The 18,816-nt window shown below is 41.2% G+C and overlaps 1 protein-coding gene and 1 long non-coding RNA gene across 2 annotated transcripts; one reads left to right on the forward strand and one right to left on the reverse strand.

Annotated features, from left to right (window-relative positions):
- Positions 1–11,150: 11,150 nt before the first annotated feature.
- On the reverse strand, positions 11,151–13,748 carry LOC127570740 (uncharacterized). The gene is made up of 3 exons (XR_007956386.1): positions 13,229–13,748; positions 12,643–12,854; positions 11,151–11,800 (listed from the first exon to the last, which is right to left on the reverse strand). It is a non-coding gene; the product is annotated as an uncharacterized LOC127570740 (long non-coding RNA).
- Positions 13,749–14,339: 591 nt separating this feature from the next.
- On the forward strand, positions 14,340–17,972 carry fzd1 (frizzled class receptor 1). Its single transcript, XM_052016535.1, has one exon. The coding sequence runs from the start codon at positions 14,578–14,580 to the stop codon at positions 16,297–16,299; it is 1,722 nt and encodes a 573-aa protein (XP_051872495.1). The 5' UTR covers positions 14,340–14,577; the 3' UTR covers positions 16,300–17,972.
- Positions 17,973–18,816: the final 844 nt, after the last annotated feature.

Here is an 18,816-nt window from a genome sequence, read left to right on the forward strand (position 1 = left end):
TTTTAGATTTGCTAACCTGTGGCACGAATTTTAGTCCTTGTTATATTTGTAAGTCTGTGGCCAGTGGTGTACCACAGGGATTGGTACTGGGACATTTGTTGTTTGTGCTTTATGTTAAGGACTTGGAAAAAAATGTAGGAGAAATGATCAGTATGTTTGTGGATAGCAAGGAAGGTTGTCTAGGCTACAGCAGGACATAGATTGGATGGAAGGTTGGGTAAAGTTTTGGCAGAGAATTTAATCTCAACAAGTGATGCATTTTGCAAAGTCGAAGAGGAGTAGAACATCTACAGTAAATGGTAGGGGACTAAGGAAAGTTGATGAACAGAGGGACCTTGGGATTCAAGTCCATAGTTTCCTGAAAGTGGCAACACAGGTAGATGGGGTGGTGAAAAAGGCATACGGCTGGCTTGCTTTTCATAGGTCAGGACATAGAATACAAGTTGGGACATTATGTTGCAATTTTATAAAACACTGGTTAGACTGCACTTGGAATCTTGTGTGCAGTTCTGGTTGCCACACAATAGGAAGGATGTGGTTGTGCTGGAGAGAGTGCAGAGGAGATTCACTAGGATGTTGCCTGGATTGGAGAGCACTAGTTATGGGGTAAGATTGGATAGGCTGGCTAGTTTTCGCTGGATTAAAGAAGGCTAAGGGGTGATTTGATATAGGTTAATAAAATTATAAGAGGCATAGATAGGATAGATAGAATCTTTTTCCCATGGTAGAGGTATCAAAAACATGAGGAAATGCATTTAAGGTGAGAGGAAGGAGTTTTAAAGTGAATCTTAGGAGGTAAGTTTTTGTTTTATACAGAGAGTGGTTGATTCTCGAACTCACTGCCAGAGAAAGTGGTGGAATCAGATACAATCACTACTTTTAAGAGACATTTATACAGGCATTTGAATAGGCAAGGCATTGGAAAGGATATTGGATCTTGTGTGGGCAAATGGGATGAGAGTAGTTGGGCAAAAAGATCAGCATGGCTGTGGTGGGCCAAATGACCTGTTTCTGTGCTGTGCAACTCTGTGTACTTGGAAATGCCTTTGTTCTTCTATCTCCAGAAACTCACACCAACCATGTAATAAGTACACTACCTTACATAATGGCGTTGAACTTCATCTGCCAATTATTTGCACATTCTGCAAGCTTTATTAATGTCCTCCTGCAACTTGTTGTAATCCTTCTCAGTGTTAACTACCCCATTCCCCAAACAACATATGGTATCATCGACAATTGTGTGATTTGATTCAATAAAACAATTCATTAGTGTAAACTGTGAATAGCAGTGATTCCAGCACTCATCCTTGTGGAACACCACTACCCATCTTGAAGCAAGAATACCTTAATTTCCACTCTCTGCTCACAAAATTGAAACCAGCAAGCAATCCATCTGGCTACTTTTTACCTGATCCACATTCCCTAACCTTCTCTATTAGTCGATTATGGAGTACCTCATCAAAGGCCTTTTGAACATTTAGATATCTTATGTAATACTACATTGGTTCTCTCTGTTACCACTTCAAAAGATTCAGTGCTGGTCAGGCAAAGTTTTCCCGAACTGATTATTCACTATTATGCTTTTTGTTTCTGGATAATCTTCTATCCTCTCACTATATTTTTTTCTTAATACAAGAGTGCCAAATAAGTAGTATGGCAGTATGTGCTAAACCTAGTGTTCAATATAAGAATCTATCAGTGTTTGGGAATATTCTCATCAGTCCTGTGATTGAAGTGAAGCATTCCTGGCCTAGTCTGTTTAATTACACTTGTTAGTTTTTCCCAAATCTGTGGAAAGCAACTAACCTCTTTACCTTTCACAGATTAACACTGTAGTTAAGGTTTTAATTCATTGTTCTCATCAGCAATTCGTGTCTATATCAGACTTTTGATCCCCTATGTAAATCCTATGCTTACTCTATGTTTGTGACGCCTGTATGTTTTTGTCGTTATGGTTCCAATTACCAGAATAAAGGAAAACACATCAGAGAACCCATTTGTAATCCTCCAGCAGCAATGGCAGCTTTCACTTGCAACTCTACTACACTCAGGAGGTGGATCACAATGTGGGCATTTACTGCCAACATGCAAGATGTATGTTGTTAAGACTCTTGGCATTATGTCAATTCTATATCTAGGTCATGGTGTATTATTCAATAGACCACCAACTTACTTTACCTACATTTTAATGCTTTACAAGTTTAGAAAATAGTATGTATTGAATTTGTTATATCAAAAAAATTGATGGAGGAAAAGTCGAATTGTCTTGTAAAACTGCAGGTAAACTTTTAAGTCATAAGTCACATAAGCACAAATACACATAGCATAAACAACACACAACCAAATTTGCTCTTACAGATTTGAACATCACGAGACTGCCTTGCTTAGCTTCCAAAACCTGTATCTATTCTCTTGGTTAGAAATCACCTTTTCAAACTCAATCTCATAAAATGTAAGTTCTCTTTAATATAATTAAATTTTCTTGTTCTATAGTTCTGTTCATAGTATTTCATAGTCATAGAGTTGAGTAGCACAGAAACAGACCCTTCAGCCCACCATATCCATGCCAACCTTTTTGACTGTCTATGGTAATCCCATTTGGCCACATTACGACTGTATCCTTCTGTGCCTTGCCTACTTAAGTGTCTGTTTAAACGTCTCTTAAACAGAGTGATTGTATTTGGTTCCACCACCTCTTCTGGCAATGCAATATAAAAAACTTACCCCTCAGATCCACTTTAAATCTCCTACCTCCCACCTTAAACCTATGCCTTCTTGTTTTTGATACCCCTGCCATGGAAAAGGATTCTGACACTATCTATGCCTCTTAGAATTTTATGAACCTGTAACACATCACCATTCAGCCTCCTTTGCTCTAGAGAAAACCAGGTCAGCTTATCCAATCTCTCCTTATAACTAAAGTCCTCCAATTCAAGCAACATCCTGGTAAATCACCTCTGCACTGTTTCCAGCATAACCACATCCTTGCTATAGTGGAGCACACAATACTCCAAATGACGTGATTTCCCAACCCATTTGCCAGTTGTACTATTTTCCATACAAAAAAAATCCTTGATGATGCAAATGCCTTTGGAGAGGTGCTAAGAAAAAATGCGATACTTCCATATATTCAACCAAAGTTAGGGTGTTTCCATCTTCCTGTGTCTCTTAGCAGATATTCTTAGACACCTTCCCACATTTGCTTGAAGAGTGAGAATTAGTTGAGGCTTGAATCCTAGTTACTTATTCATCCTCTTGATCAGGGAATGATGCTTAGTGTAGGTGATGTAATGGGCTAGAACTTGCTACCAGTAGTAAGATGCCCCCGTTGCCACTGACCTATGTGGTAAGTGCATTCCTAGCCTCTGTGGATACATTGGCACTGACTTGTTGCCCAAAATAATTCTGATTCGAAATGCCAAAGGTTGCAAAAGCATTCACACAACATAAAATTGTCACATGGTTGGGCCAGAATAAACATTGCCCATATAACTGTTGTCATAGACTATGAATAGTTCTCAATGTTCCTGCCTTTCAGAGAAACTTTCAAATAATTTTTAAAGTTGAGTAATTAAATGTAAAAAATTAACATCAACATTTAAAAACCATTAAATACACTTAAGCAAACTCAATTAATTAACAAAGTATATTTTACCAATACTTGCCTGGGTCCTTTGCAGTTGTTCATTTCAATTCAAATTAATGAACTTGCTCTACCATTCAGTGGTCAAACTGCCAACCATGCCCCAGTGTTAGAATAAAAAAGTATGAACTTGCTGGGAATTCCACCAAGTTCACACTTTCTATTCCAACTCTGGAGTACAGTTGGCAAAACCCCAGTGATGAAGAGCCAGCAAGTTAAGTACTTTTGTATTCATGCACCCTTGTGTAGAAATTTAACACTTAAATAGAGAAATGCCAACTGTTTGGTGTGGAAATGCTGGCCATTGTAATTGAGAAATTAGAATACTATAAACCATATTTTAATATTCCAAAATCCTTGACATGGACATAATGTTTGTTGTTTGGCGATCTATTATATAATATTTTGCCAATGAGAATACCAGCATCAAATAGCTATTCTACAATCATTATGTCTTTAATCCCTTGTCTGCCTTACTAACATATTTCGAAATCAGAAATAACACATGGAAACAGAACCTCACTGATGGATATGAAACTGTTTTATTAGGCTCTGGAGGTTCTTCATCCTGTCAGATTTAACTACTAATTAGAGAAAGTACTAAGCAGCAAATGTCTTCTGGTGTGAGGAGATAGTGTCAAAGATTGATCTTGTTAATTCAGAATTCATGCCAAATCATTGTTATGTGTTATCAAATACTCAACATTGTAACTGAGATGACCAGAACTAAAGCAAGCTGAATTTATGACCAGAACATGGATTTATGGAGTTTAATTTTTACCAACAATTGTTACTTTAACTGCATTACTGTGTTGAAATAACACTGAATCTATGGGTACAAAAGATCAGGATCAAGAAGTCTAATTTTATTAATTTTCTAATGTATAATCCTGGCAGGATATCTGTGATCTAGATTTTGCTCTTGTGATGATAGTGAAACTACCAGTCTTTGCTGTCATTACACAGTGAAATTGGCAACAACTTTGGGATTTCCACATATGCATACTTCAATGCAAAAATCTCGAAGTTGCTGTCAGCAAATCAACAGTTCCCGTAGCCCGTGCTTTTCTGCGGTCTTCTTCTATGCAATCAAAGGGAATTGGTGATTTGATAGATTTCAGGTTTGAAGAATGAATCTCTCTCTGTAAAATATCCTTAAAAGGTTACACTTTCTTAAAAGACATGAATTTTGAATGACATACCACGTCATCACTACTATATAGCAAAATTCTCTGGCCCATACTCTCATGCATATGAATCACAATTCCATCAAGTATTTCAAAATAATTTAAGGATTTGGTATTTTTGCTTCTCCTTTTATTAAATGTGTATGTTCCAATCTTTACATTCTGTAAAACATTTAGGACCTTGGTGCACAGCATTGGCCTACAGGAAGGGTCAGTTCAGCCTGCCTGCACTTGTTGCCCCCCCCCCCCCCCCCCCACAGCCTCCTGAAGTTTGCTTTGGTCCCATCTGGCCACTCACCGTACTAGCTGCCCAACTGTGTGGTGACCAACAGTCCTATCTGGTATGGGATTTCTTGTATCTGAAAGGGAAATTAGCTGTCCCATTTGATGTTGATCCAGGATATTAAATTTTTTTAAACTAACAGAAACTGTGAGAGTGAGACCTGGAAACCTTGGGACTGCTCCAACTTAAAATGAGTAGCCTGTGCCCCCATCAGGCAGAAACAAATGGTGACCAGCAGGAACGCTCTGGAATTCATGGCTGCAAAATGAAGAAGGTAACTCCACCCCCTGCCATCCATCTGGTTCTCAGGCTCCCTCAGGCTAAAGATGATATAACCAGGGACCACATCAGACCTATATCCAAATCACATCCATGTTCTCCAGACCTAGCTGTGCTGTGCTGTTGGGCACAAGTCTGTCACTGTAATATGGATACTTTACTGATATATTACTGAGGGAATATGTCAAACTTCATGCTTTCTGACATGTTTGCCCTCAGAGAACATGTTAACTGCTTGCTTTAAAAAAAACATCTTTTCTGCAGTTTTTTAGATAATATCTCTGCCCTGGGAGCCCCAGAGAGTTCCTGAGAGTGTTAACCTTTGTTTGGACTGTCATATAAAAATCTCTGCTTCCCGCCAATCCAGGGGAGGCCTGGGTGCTTTTTAAAAAGTGCATGGAAGATATGGAAAATCAAAATACTACACATGCTGGAACTTTGGAGTAAGGTAGAAACATTCTGGAAATACATTAGAGGGAGCCAGCATGGGTGGAGAGAGATTTTTTTTAAATTTTATTTACAGCGTGGTAACAGGCCCTTCTGGCCCAACGAGTCTGCGCCGCCCATTTTAAACCCATATTAACCTACCCGTACTTCTTTAGAATGTGGGAGGAAACCTGAGCGCCCGGAGGAAACCCACACAGACACGGGAGAACGTACAAACTCCTTACAGACAGTGACAGGAATCGAACCCCAATCGCTGGCACTGTAATAGCATCGCACTAACCGCTACGCTACCATGCCGCCCCTAGAATGTTAACACGGTTAACATTTTAGATAAACTTTCATCGATTCTGATGAAAGGTCATTGATCCTAAACGTTAACTATGTTTCTCTCTGCACAAATGGTGTCGAACCTGCTGAGTATTTCCAGAATTTTCACCTTTATGGGAAATATTTCTTGGCAAGATGAAAAAAGACACAAGAGATGTAGTGAGTGGAACAGTGAATTGGCTGTGGAGTGGCAATGAGGGAACAATGAGGAGATAACAAAGTGGCAGCAGGGGACTAGTGAGTTGGAGTAGCAAGAATTATAATATTTGTATCCTTAAACACGATTAGAAACATCGGCATCAGGTTAAATACAGTTAAGGTAAAACACGCTTTTCATGATTGACTCTCAAAAGTGGTTTGTATATGTAACCCTTCCAACAAAATGGTTGTATGCCATTGGTTTAAAACATTATCTTAAAAAAATGTGCTTTTTCCTTCTTTGTGCTTCAGTTAGGATTGGATGTTCTGCCCCTTGAATTAATGTCCAAATGATATCAGGAAAAAGTTGTCCATGCCACTGGGATCAATAGATTTTTATGCTCAGCCATCTCCCACATTAGGTGCAAGCAGCACCACTTTCCTAACGGCAAAATCTGGCTCAATACATTGCCTTGATTCTTTTGCAATGAAAATGTGGAGGAAGATTTCAGCCAGAACTACCTCCAGATGTGTTTAGGCATAAGCTAAAATGTTAACATTTCACAAGTTTTCAATGTAAAGACATTCTCACACATCACATCAATTCTTCCTTAACTGTTCTCATATTATTCTATACTAAGGCCTAATTTACAGCAGCTAATTAAACTAACTGCATATCCTTAACAAGTGGGTAGAAACTGGAGCACCCAGAAGGAACCCACCGAGTCATGGAGTGAAGGTGTAAAATCTACACAGAGAGCACCCCAGGAGTCAAAAATGGGTCTCTGGAGCTGTGAGACAGCAGCAGTAATTGTTGTGCCAGCTTGATAGTCTATTGTATGCTAGTTAAATTCAGTGCAAAAAAATCACAAGACTAAAGGTGAAATTAAAAGACTATAATTTGGCTTTGTTGACATAGGAGTATAAATGGGGCTGGGGCTGGTGAATAAAAAGAACGCCTACACCTTTTCTGAACCATGTATCTTCAAAATAGTGCTGCATGTGTCTTTAATCAGTACAATCATGAACACCCATTTTAATCTGGTAAAAGTGGTACATTACAAGTCCAATATATCATTTCAAAACCATTACAAGCTGTGTCCTTAAATCTCAAGGCTTAAATGTAAAATTGTCAGTCTGCAGGAAATTACAAACAATAATGACGTACCCTACAGCAATTTTAGCTTACTAAAACACTGGTCCCAGCGCGGTTCGGATGTAGACCATCCCACATGTACAGTTTCCACTTTTCCCAGTACTGGTGCCAGTGCCACACAATCTGAAATCCCTCTATCACACCAGTCTTTGAGCTGTGCATTCTATGCTAATTTGCACATGGTCCAGGTAAGAATCAGACACTATCACCTTTGAGGTTCTCCTTAACTGGACAATGCAATAGCTGACGCTCCAGCTCTCTTCTGTCAGAATCAGAATTATTATCACTGACATATGATGCAAAATTTGTTGTTTTGTGGGAGCGGTACAGTGCAAAGACAAAAAACTGTAACTTACAAAAATAAATAATTAGTGCAAAAGAAGGAATAATGAGGTAGTGTTCGTGGATCATTCAGAAATCTGATGGCAGAGGGGAAGAAGCTGTTCCCGAATTGTTAAGAATGGGTCTTTAGGCTCCTGTACCTCATCCCTGATGAGGTAGTAACGAGAAGAGGACACATTCTGGATAGTGAGGGTCCTTAATGATGGATGCCGCCTTCTTGAGGAACCACCTCTTGAAGATGTCCTTGATTGTGGGGAGGATTGTGCCTGTGATAGAGCTAGCTGGAGCTGCCTGTGATGGAGTCTATAACACTCTGCAGCCTCTTGCAATCCTGTGCATTGGAGCCTCCATACCAGGCTGTGATGCAAGCAGTCAGAATGCTCTCCACCATACATCTATGGAAATTTGTAAGAGTCTCAACTCCGAACAAAGTCAAGCCTTCTTTGTGATTGCATCAATGTGTTGGGCCCAGGATAGATCCTCTGAAATGCTGACACCCAGGAACTTGAAGCTACTCACCCTTTCCACCACGGACCCCTTAATGAGGACTGGTGTGTGTTCTCCCGACTTCCCCTTCCTGAAGTCCACCATCAATTCCTTGGTCTTGCTGATGTTGAGTGTGAGGTTGCTGTTGTGACATCACACAAACAGCAGACCTATCTCACTCCTGTATGCCTCCTCATCATATTAGTCCCCTTATTGTTCTCACTTGCAGTCACACTCCCCTGACCAGATAAGAAGAGCCTATCTCATGGGATGTGACTACTTCCTGGTACAAGTCATCCAGGTAATCTAGACATCACAATCCAAAAATATAAGACAACCTTCAGAAATTATTGTGAGAGTACAAAGTTATTAGTGCATTGTACTGTCATCTATCTCAGTATGATATTATGTTTAAAACGAGGCACTAATTTGTTGTAGCAGTGCAATTCAGGTTGCAGCATTCCTACATGGCTTTCACTTTGATAATGAACAATGTGTATTTATAAAGAAACAGACAAAATGTCTATCAAAGGAGGTAGCCATTCAAGTCATTGTGCCTGTTTTAACCAGCATGATCTCAACTTTCACCAATTGGTCCATAGCTGTGCAGGTCACAGCTCCTCAAGTAAACTCAGAGTCATACAGCACAGAAACAGGCCCTTCACCCAACTCATCTATGCTGACCAAGTTACCTACCTGAGCAAGTCCCATTTGCTTGTGTGGCCCATATCCCCCTGAACTTTTCCAGAAGTCTTTCAAATGTTGTAATTATACCCACATCTATCACTTCCTCTGGCAGTTTGTTCCACATACACACCACTCTTTGTATGAAAAAGTTACCCCTCAGGTCATTCTTGTAGATTGAATGCAGGTTCTTGTCCATTCCAAACAGTCCTTCCAGGTGAAGCACCAATTCACTTTCAGTTCTTCCAATCTAGTTGACTGTATTCAGTGCTCACTCCACAATGGAGAAACCAAACACAGTTTGGGTGATCATTTTGCAGAGGACATGCGTTCAGTCCACAGGACCAACTCTAAGCTTCCATTTGCCTGCTACTTTAATTCTTCATCCCACACCCACTTTCACCTAGCCAACTGTAATATCCTGCACTGTTATAATGAGGTTCAGAATAAGCTTGAGGATCAACAGTTCTTCTTCATGTTGCAGCCTGTGGATTCAATATTGAATTTGATTTCAGGTTATTCACTTTCTCTGGCTGTATAAGAACAGGATACTTCTGCTGTAGGGTGACATTGACTCAGTTTTTCCTTCTACTCTGGCAATGACCTGACCTGCTGGGCATTTCCTAAAGCTCAGCATTTCACAGCTTTTACATGTTCCTTCATTTATGGTTCCCTCTAACAGTCCTCAGATAGGTCATTAACAGATGACCATGTCAATCCTGGTCTTACCCTACCAGAGATACTTTTTGGTCCTATCCACCCCTCTTTCACCCTCTCTGCAATTTAAAACATGGGTCTGCAACCTGAAAAGTTAACCCTTTTTCCTCTTTCTCCAGATAATAACTGATCTGCTCAGTGTTTCCAGCATTTTGTACTTTCAGATTTCCAACATCAGTCTTTTTGATTTTCATCTTTCTAGTTTATCCATATGGGCTTCCTCACTTTATCTTAGTTCCCATTAGTCTCGGTTACAAACGAAAGAACCCTAGCTTATCCAATTTTTCCTCATAGATATAGTTTTACAATCCAGGCAGCATTATCACATTTTCTCTGCAAACTCTCCAGCACAACCACATTTTTCCTGTGACTATAACTGTATACAATACTCAAGCTGTGACCTGCTCTTGTATTGTTTCTCAGCTAATAAAGGAAAGTATCCCATTTGCCTTTCTGTATAGACCAGCCACATCCAATGATTTGTAGCCATACAGCCAAAGGTCACTTTGTTCCTCCACACCACTCACTTTATTGTATATTCCCTTGCCTTGATGAAAATCCTCAAATGCATTGCTTCACACTTCTGTGTAATAAATTCCATTTTGTTATTTTTCTTTTCAACTGATCAGGGTATTTTCCTGTTTGTTTAGCTAAATAAAATGTTCTAATTTACTTGAATGGAGAATTTAATCAATCAACAACAAACAGCCAGGTAAGAAATTTATTGGGACAAACTCAAAAATGTAGTCAAAAAACAGGTTTTAGCAGGCAGCTTAAAAGGAGAGAAATGCAGAGAGGAGGAGGGGAATAAGGAGGACGTACTTGAGCTGAAGGAATGGTCACAAATTGTGAATCAAGAAATTTGAGTCGCACAAAAATCCATGAATGAGAAAGAGCTGAGATCTCAGTGGGCTGTGAGAAGTTACAAACAAGGGAGGGTGGGGGCACAGAGGCATTTGGAAATAGAAAGAGCTTTAAGAAAATTCAAAACTGTGAGCCAAAAAGGTGACATAGGAGGTTTGAACAAGTCATGGTGTTAACTACAGCTTTGGGTGAGCTTTCATTTGATGGTGCAAGGTGAGAGTTAACAGATAACCATGGCAATCCTGGCCTTACCCTATCAGGGATACCTTTTTGTCCTATCCACCCCTTTCACCCTCTCTGCAATTTTAAACATCACCCTGGACCACAGAAAATGCCAGACTACAAAAATTGCCCCCGATACCTTCCTCTGAGCAGTGCTGGTTGAGATCACAGAAGTTGCTCTGGTAGATTAATTAGCTATGGATTAATATAGATTAGTTAATTTTGGATCTTTATTAGAATTACTTGACAAGGACAGATCTGTACTACAGATTCAAAACATACCAGACCAGAGTGTTTCAACCTGTATGAACACTGGAAAAGTCAACAGTTAAGAAAGGCATAGCTGATGGTTTCAACAGATGAGCCAAAGCAGGGTACAGATTGGTATTGGTTTATTGTCATTTGTACTGAGGTACAGTGAAAAGCTTGTCTTACAAACCGATCATACAGGTCAATTCATTACACAGTGCAGTTACATTGAGTTAGTACAGAGTGCATTGATGTAGTACAGGTAAAAACAATAACAGTACAGAGTAAAGTGTCACAGCTACAGAGAAAGTGCAGTGCAATAAGGTGCAAGGTCACAACAAGGTAGATCGTGAGGTCATAGTCCATCTCATTGTATAAGGGAACCGTTCAATAGTCTTATCACAGTGGGTTAGAAGCTGTCCTTAAGTCTGGTGGTACGTGCCCTCAGGCTCCTGTATCTTCTACCCGATGGAAGAGGAGAGAAGAGAGAATGTCCCGGGTGGGTGGGGTCTTTGATTATGCTGGCTGCTACACCAAGACAACGAGAGGTAAAGACAGAAGACAACAAGAGGTAAAGACAGATGGACAATACACAGTTGAAATTAATTGATCTTTGTGACCAAGAATATGGAGTCATAATCAAAATACAAGAACAAAACATTAGCAACTTTTTGGCATCCAGCCGTGTTAAGTCTCACAGTAGTCAGTTAATTAAGGGTGATGGCTTTGGTCTACCCAATATTTAACGAAATTCCTATTTATCCATTGCTGTATGCCTGCAAAGCAAAATAACAAAATTAGTGGTTAAGACATGGATGAGACAGGAAAAATTGTCAAGTTTAGCCTATCAACTTAAAAGTAGACCGAGTCCATCACCAACATTCCCAGATTCATCAAGAGTTGAAGCTTTCATAATGGCTGCCAAAATCCACACTTATAGAGATGAGCATAATAGATACGAGTTTTTTTGAAATATGTATGTAGGCTATGAGTTTCTTTTGCAAATCAAACAGGGATTCCCAAGAACCAGGGAAATGAAAGGCAGCAATTGAAAATAAAGAAATAGCAGCAACAATAGGCCCTTCAGCCTAGTATCTGCGCCAACCATGATGCCAATCCAAACAGATCCCATCTGCCTGCAAGTGGTCTATATCCCTCCATTTCCTGCCTGTCTAAATACTTCTTAAACATTGCTATTATCTGTTTCCACCACTTCTCCTGGCAACAGGTTCCATGCACCTACCGAGTATAAAATGTGCATCGTAAATCTGCTTTAAACTATCCCTCTCTCACCTTAAACCTATGCCCACTAGTATCTGACATTTCTACCCTGGGAAAAAGACAATCTACCCTATGTAGACCTCTCATAATCAGGTCACTCCTCAGCCTCTGATGCTCCAGAGAAAACAATCCAATTTTGTCCAACCTCTCCCTATAGCTAACACACACCAATCCAGGCAACATCCTGGTGAATCTCCTCAGCATTCTCTCTACACCCTTCCTGACTGCTGAGTTTTTTCAGCATTTCCCATTTTTATTTTATGAAAGGCAGACTTCTTTTCCAATAAACTCTTAAGAATGACAACCATTGTAGTAATGATTTAATAAAAGCACACACCTTTTGCTGGCATGACAAAGGAAAGAAAATGAAGCCATGTGTTGAATAATGCGTGCTGACATCACTCAATTTGGTTCCACTGTGACTTTAATTTATCAACCCATTTATCTGCTAATGCACGGCGATCCTCGAATGACTATCAGCATGTTGTTGGCTCGTCAAGGCATTGTCAAATCAACGTCACTTCTGATTGAAGTCTTGCTTGTGAAGTGCTGTCACGGTTGATAAAAAAAGGGCCAAATCATTTGTACAAGCAACAAATAACTCGTTATTTTAAAAAAAATATTAGTGAATAACTACAGCACATTAAAAATCGGTGCCATATCTGTAATCAAACCGATAAAGTAAAACATTTAGGGCAGTAGGTATGTAAACATTGTCAAAAAATGTGCGGCGGCTTGCAGCATTAAGCATGGAATTAGTTTGCCGTAAATAAATCTGGGAACATTCTATTGCTTCATCTTGGAGAAGTACTAACGACTGAAGTGTTAAAACACAAACCGACGGCTCGTGTCCAACTCTGTTCGGGCTTACAACAACAAAAAGTTAGTGCACTCATTTTCACGGTAAATATTAAAGCGCATACTGCCGCCATTTAATGCAATGCCTTCCTCGAGTTCCCACATGAAAAAGTGACTCGGGCTTGAACGAAATTTAGATGGCAGCACAACTTGGTTCAGCCACAGTTAAAGTCATAACACCATATTCACTAATCTCCATGACTGCAAATAAAATCTGCTACGCTTAATTTTCTTTGCTCTCCCTGGAAGCAATAAAGGAACTTTCACTTGTAAATCCTGTAGAGAAAGAATGCGAATGTGCCCCTTGAATTGGCGCTCTTCAATTACTCTTCTGAAAGTTCTCTCTCGGGACTCCTTTCTCCCTGGGTTTCAGACTATGCAGATACAACCTCAAAACAACTTATAGGAATTTCGAAGTCCCGACCCCTTCAACCCATCTCCGAAACGCCCCGTTCCCGAACCCTGTATTTTCTGTCTAACTTAAAGGTTTACACAACAGCGAGCTCAGAGGCGGATCTCTCTCTCATTGTCCCCCATCTCCTTGAAACTTTCAGTCTCCCAACCCGCACTTCCCTTAAAATTTCCAAAAAGTAGCTCCCTCTAGGCTTGGGAGTCATCCATGCTTTCTTTCACATTCGTGTTAACAACACTCTGCACCACCGCTGTGGTCAGTCCTCTAAACTGACTCCATCCTCAGCCTCTGGCCGTGTGACTCGGCATTAATATGAACAACATATTGCTAGTGAGCAACAGTTTCCTGGAATGCAGCAGCCTGACCCAAGGAGGCCAGAGGTCCTTGACGCCAGCTGGGGATTTGACCTCTGAAACTACGCGTTCTCAATAACACTCTGCGCAATGAACCCCCGCTCCGGGGGTGGGGGGGGGGGAAGAAGGAGGAGAAACTGCCGGTCCCCGGGGCGGGGGGAAGGGGAGGGGGAAGCTTGGAGTTGCCCGTCTCCAAGCTCCGGCTCCGACCCGCACAACACAGACTCTCCCGCGCTGTCCAACAAGTGCTGCCAATTATTTAAATTTCCGCACAGCTGCCAACCAATCGCAGCGCCTGCGGTGGCTCGGCCTGGGCCGGGTTCGCCCGGCGATTGGCTCGCGTTGGCAGTTGTAAGAGGCCCGAGTCCGTTTCAAGGCGCCCCTCGCCGACGCGCGTCCCGTAATGCGCAGCCAGACTGGAAGGGGCTCCTGGAAACAGGCGGCGTGGAACTGATGGAGTGACACAAATGGCCAGTGGAGTCGGAGCTGGGTTGCTGCTCGAGTTGAGGCTGTTTTCCTTTGGCATCTGAATTGCTTCAAAATAAAATCATTTTCTCAAACGTAAGTTTTTGAAAGAAACAAAACTTCTGCTGTACTGAATGCCGTAGAACAAATTCTTGTGCCGGAGTGAAAGAAGTAGTTTGAAGAGATGGGAAGAGCAAAGGAAAGTATGGCTGTGTGTAATTGTTTCCATCTGGATTTATGCAAACTTGCGAGCTCTCGGTGGCTGCTTGTGCTCCATTTGTTCCTGCAAAGTTTGGGACCCGTGCGGCCACAGGGGCAGTACAATGGCGAAAGAGGCATCTCGATCCCCGACCACGGCTTCTGCCAGCCGATCTCGATCCCTCTGTGCACGGACATCGCCTACAACCAAACCATCATGCCGAACTTGTTGGGGCACACCAATCAGGAAGACGCCGGCCTGGAAGTTCACCAGTTTTATCCGCTGGTGAAAGTGCAGTGTTCGCCCGAGCTGAAGTTTTTCCTCTGCTCCATGTACGCGCCGGTGTGCACCGTGCTGGAGCAGGCGATCCCCCCGTGCCGATCGCTGTGCGAGAGGGCCAGGCAGGGATGCGAAGCGCTCATGAACAAATTCGGTTTCCAGTGGCCTGAGAGTCTCCGATGCGAAAACTTTCCAATCCACGGATCTATCGACCTGTGCGTTGGGCAGAACAAAACAGAGAAGGGCAGCCCTACCTTAGATCCCACACAATCTTTACCTGACGTTGGCACCATTCGCCCTAGGGAGTACCCGAGTCGGGACCAGTTTATTTGCCCCCGGGTATTGAAAGTACCCACTTACCTGAACTACCATTTTCTGGGGGAGAAGGACTGCGGCGCTCCCTGCGAGTCCTCTAGAACTAACGGGCTGATGTATTTCAGCCAAGAGGAGCTGAAGTTTGCCAGGATCTGGATCGGCATTTGGTCGGTGCTGTGCTGCGCTTCCACTTTATTCACGGTGCTCACCTACCTGGTGGACATGCAGAGGTTCAGCTACCCTGAGCGTCCCATCATTTTCCTGTCGGGCTGCTACACAATGGTGGCCATCGCCTACATCGGCGGCTTTCTGCTGGAGGAAAAAGTGGTGTGCAACGAGAAGTTTGCCGAAGACGGCTACAAAACGGTGGCGCAGGGCACCAAGAAAGAAGGCTGCACCATTCTCTTCATGATGCTGTACTTCTTCAGCATGGCCAGCTCGATCTGGTGGGTGATCTTGTCGCTGACTTGGTTCCTGGCAGCTGGGATGAAATGGGGTCACGAAGCCATCGAGGCCAACTCCCAGTACTTTCACCTGGCCGCCTGGGCAGTGCCGGCCATCAAGACCATCACCATCCTGGCAGTGGGCCAGGTGGACGGAGACGTGTTGAGCGGGGTCTGCTTCGTGGGACTCAACAACGTGGACGCGATGCGAGGCTTCGTGCTGGCGCCGCTCTTCGTCTACCTGTTCATCGGCACCTCTTTCCTCTTGGCCGGCTTCGTGTCGCTCTTTCGCATCCGGACCATCATGAAGCACGACGGCACCAAGACCGAGAAGCTGGAGAAACTGATGGTGCGCATCGGCATCTTCAGCGTCCTCTACACCGTGCCGGCGACCATCGTCATCGCCTGCTACTTCTACGAGCAAGCCTTCAGGGAGCAATGGGAGAGGAGCTGGGTCAACCAGGCCTGCAAGAGTTACGCCATCCCTTGCCCTCGGAACCAGCAGCCGCCCATGACGCCAGATTTCACCGTCTACATGATCAAATATCTCATGACACTTATAGTGGGCATCACCTCCGGCTTTTGGATCTGGTCTGGTAAGACTTTACATTCGTGGCGCAAGTTCTACACTAGACTCACAAACAGTAAGCACGGAGAGACGACGGTGTGAGTGGGAGACGCTCTTCCCTCTGCATTTTCCTTCCCGAAAAGGGAGGCGCGAAACACGCATACCACACACACACACACAGAGTGAAGCCCGAGTTTTCGGATGTGACAGACTCTATTTCAAATACTGTATGTTGTTGTAAATAGCATCTGTAAATGTTTTTTTGTAATTATATATTTGTATTTAAAATATCACCTCCAGAGGTGTTATCTTGTTTCCCCAATTTGTGGAGTTTTTTTTTGTTTTGTCTGAGGGGAGGTTGGGGAGGGGAGGAGGGGGGAGAAGTGCTCGGAAATCGTCGTAACTCAACTTGTAGTCGGACGCTGAACCTGTAAAAATGAGTCAGACTTGAAAGTTGATCCTGGTGCCTGCCAACTCGCATGTCTGAATGTTGAACCTTTCGAGAGATAAATTGGACCTGGAGGCAATTAGTCTTACCCCGGAATGAAAGACTTCCCTTGGGTCCTAACGCTAACCAAGTTATCGCTGTTATTCTTTACACAACCTAGAATAATTAGAAATTCGAGAGTGTGAGAGAGAAAGTAAGTTCAGTAAAAAAAAAGACGAAGTAATGGCTTGGAATTGGAATTTACCTTTGGACACCCGGATTACAATATAACATTTCTTCCCCAACAATAAAACCGAGACATTATGATTGCTTTATTCTTGCGTACTGAACTACCCAAAGTAAACATCCTAAAATACTGGCTGAAAACATGAAGGGTACAAGAACACTTTGTTTTACAGCTTTTTAAATTAGTTGCCATAATCGTAGACAATAGCATTTTTATTGGCTGGTATATTAAGAGGGGGGAAATCTCCCAGTGTTACGCTGATTTGGTCCTATTGAAAGATCATTCTCAGTTTGCTTTTATTATGATTTGGTATTGCTTTAACATTTTGTTAGAAAGACAACAAATACTGCTTTTCTATAGCAATGCGTAAAGAGATTGTTCAAAAGTCTGAAACCAGGTGGAAAAGTTTGTTCTCAACAGATAGTGAACAGCTGAACAAGCAAACGTTAACACTTCTTGGTAGTCTTTTTTTGTTTTTTTTGGCGAACAGGAGAATGTTGAACTTCAGAAGCATGTGGACTGAACAGAGTTTGAGCTGAGGGTAATGTTCGGACCCATAGGTAGTCGTTGGTGTGGGGTAGAGCAGAATATGGTTCAGTCAGTGTTTTATTAGAACTATAAAAATCCATTCTACTTCCAAGTGAGTGGACCTGAAAACAAATTATCTGTAGAAATATTGTGTAGTACCAAACCCAGCATGTTTAATCTGCTGATTGAAATGTGGATTATTTCTGTCAGAAAATTGCAAACACTTTTTTTTCCATTGTACTATATTACAAGCATTTTAGTACAAACATTTTAAAGGCACCATAACTGCACACAGGCATTTTTTTATTGTGTACTGTATTTTCAAATAATTTGCATGATTGTTATCAAATAATTGTTAGGAGTCTGTAGCCATAACGACGTACAAGCCTGTACTCATGGTTCAAATTCATTATTGGCTTAAGTCCCTGATGAGCAAAAAAAATGTCTGAACTTGGTATTCATTTATTCTTGTTCACCATTACAGAATCCTTTATATTTATAGAGTAATAGAAAGTTTATATATTCCATATTTTTAATTTCTCTGAAATAAAACTTCCAACTTTTTGTACAAAATCGTGTCTGCCTTAACAGAAGCTTATGTGTCCTTAAAAAAAGGGAATACACTATTATGTAGCATCATAACGTATTACACAGCTTGGTATTAAATTTAGCCTTCCAGAAGAAAAATGCTGCTTGGTTTGCTGTTTGATGAAGGTTGCTAGTAACAAAAAAACTATGTTTCACGTACTTATCTGCTCCTCGCTATCGGAACTATTACATACTGTTTTTCATAAAATTATTTTAATAATATTAGAGCATATGCTGATGTTGCATAATAATATTTGTCAGTCTAAAATTAAACAGAACAATTGCCATTGGTTTCTATGATTTCAGATAAACAGGTTACACTTGATAGTTCATTCAAACAGTAAAAACACATTTTAAAAGCCCTTCCTCACAACTATTACGCATCAAGACATTTGTATTTCTGGATCTACACAAAATTTGAAGAATTTTTAATTTGTTAATTATTTTGATATGTAAGGTTAAATTTTAACAGTAGATTTCAAAATGCTTAAATATTAGGAGGTCAATTTGGAATTTTAAATATAACTCGTATTTATTTTTTTAATAAAGGTAAAGGCTAAACAGAAGATCCAAAAATTTATGTGGTTAGTCGAATTTAGGATGTCAAATAGTTTGTATTGGAAAATTATAATACTTTGCAAATTAATTTGTGAAATTCTATGACGTTCTTCATTCTTCTCTAGTTCTGCTTTATATTTAGAATTAGATTAATCAAGTACATCTTTGAAGAGATAGAAAGAAAAGTAATAATCCATAATCATAAAACAATCCTAATTCTGATTTGACAGTATCCATAAATAAATTCATTTTTGATTTACATGCCTGCTGT

This window comes from Pristis pectinata, chromosome 5 (assembly GCF_009764475.1).
Source record: "Pristis pectinata isolate sPriPec2 chromosome 5, sPriPec2.1.pri, whole genome shotgun sequence".
Lineage (NCBI taxonomy): Eukaryota > Metazoa > Chordata > Chondrichthyes > Rhinopristiformes > Pristidae > Pristis > Pristis pectinata.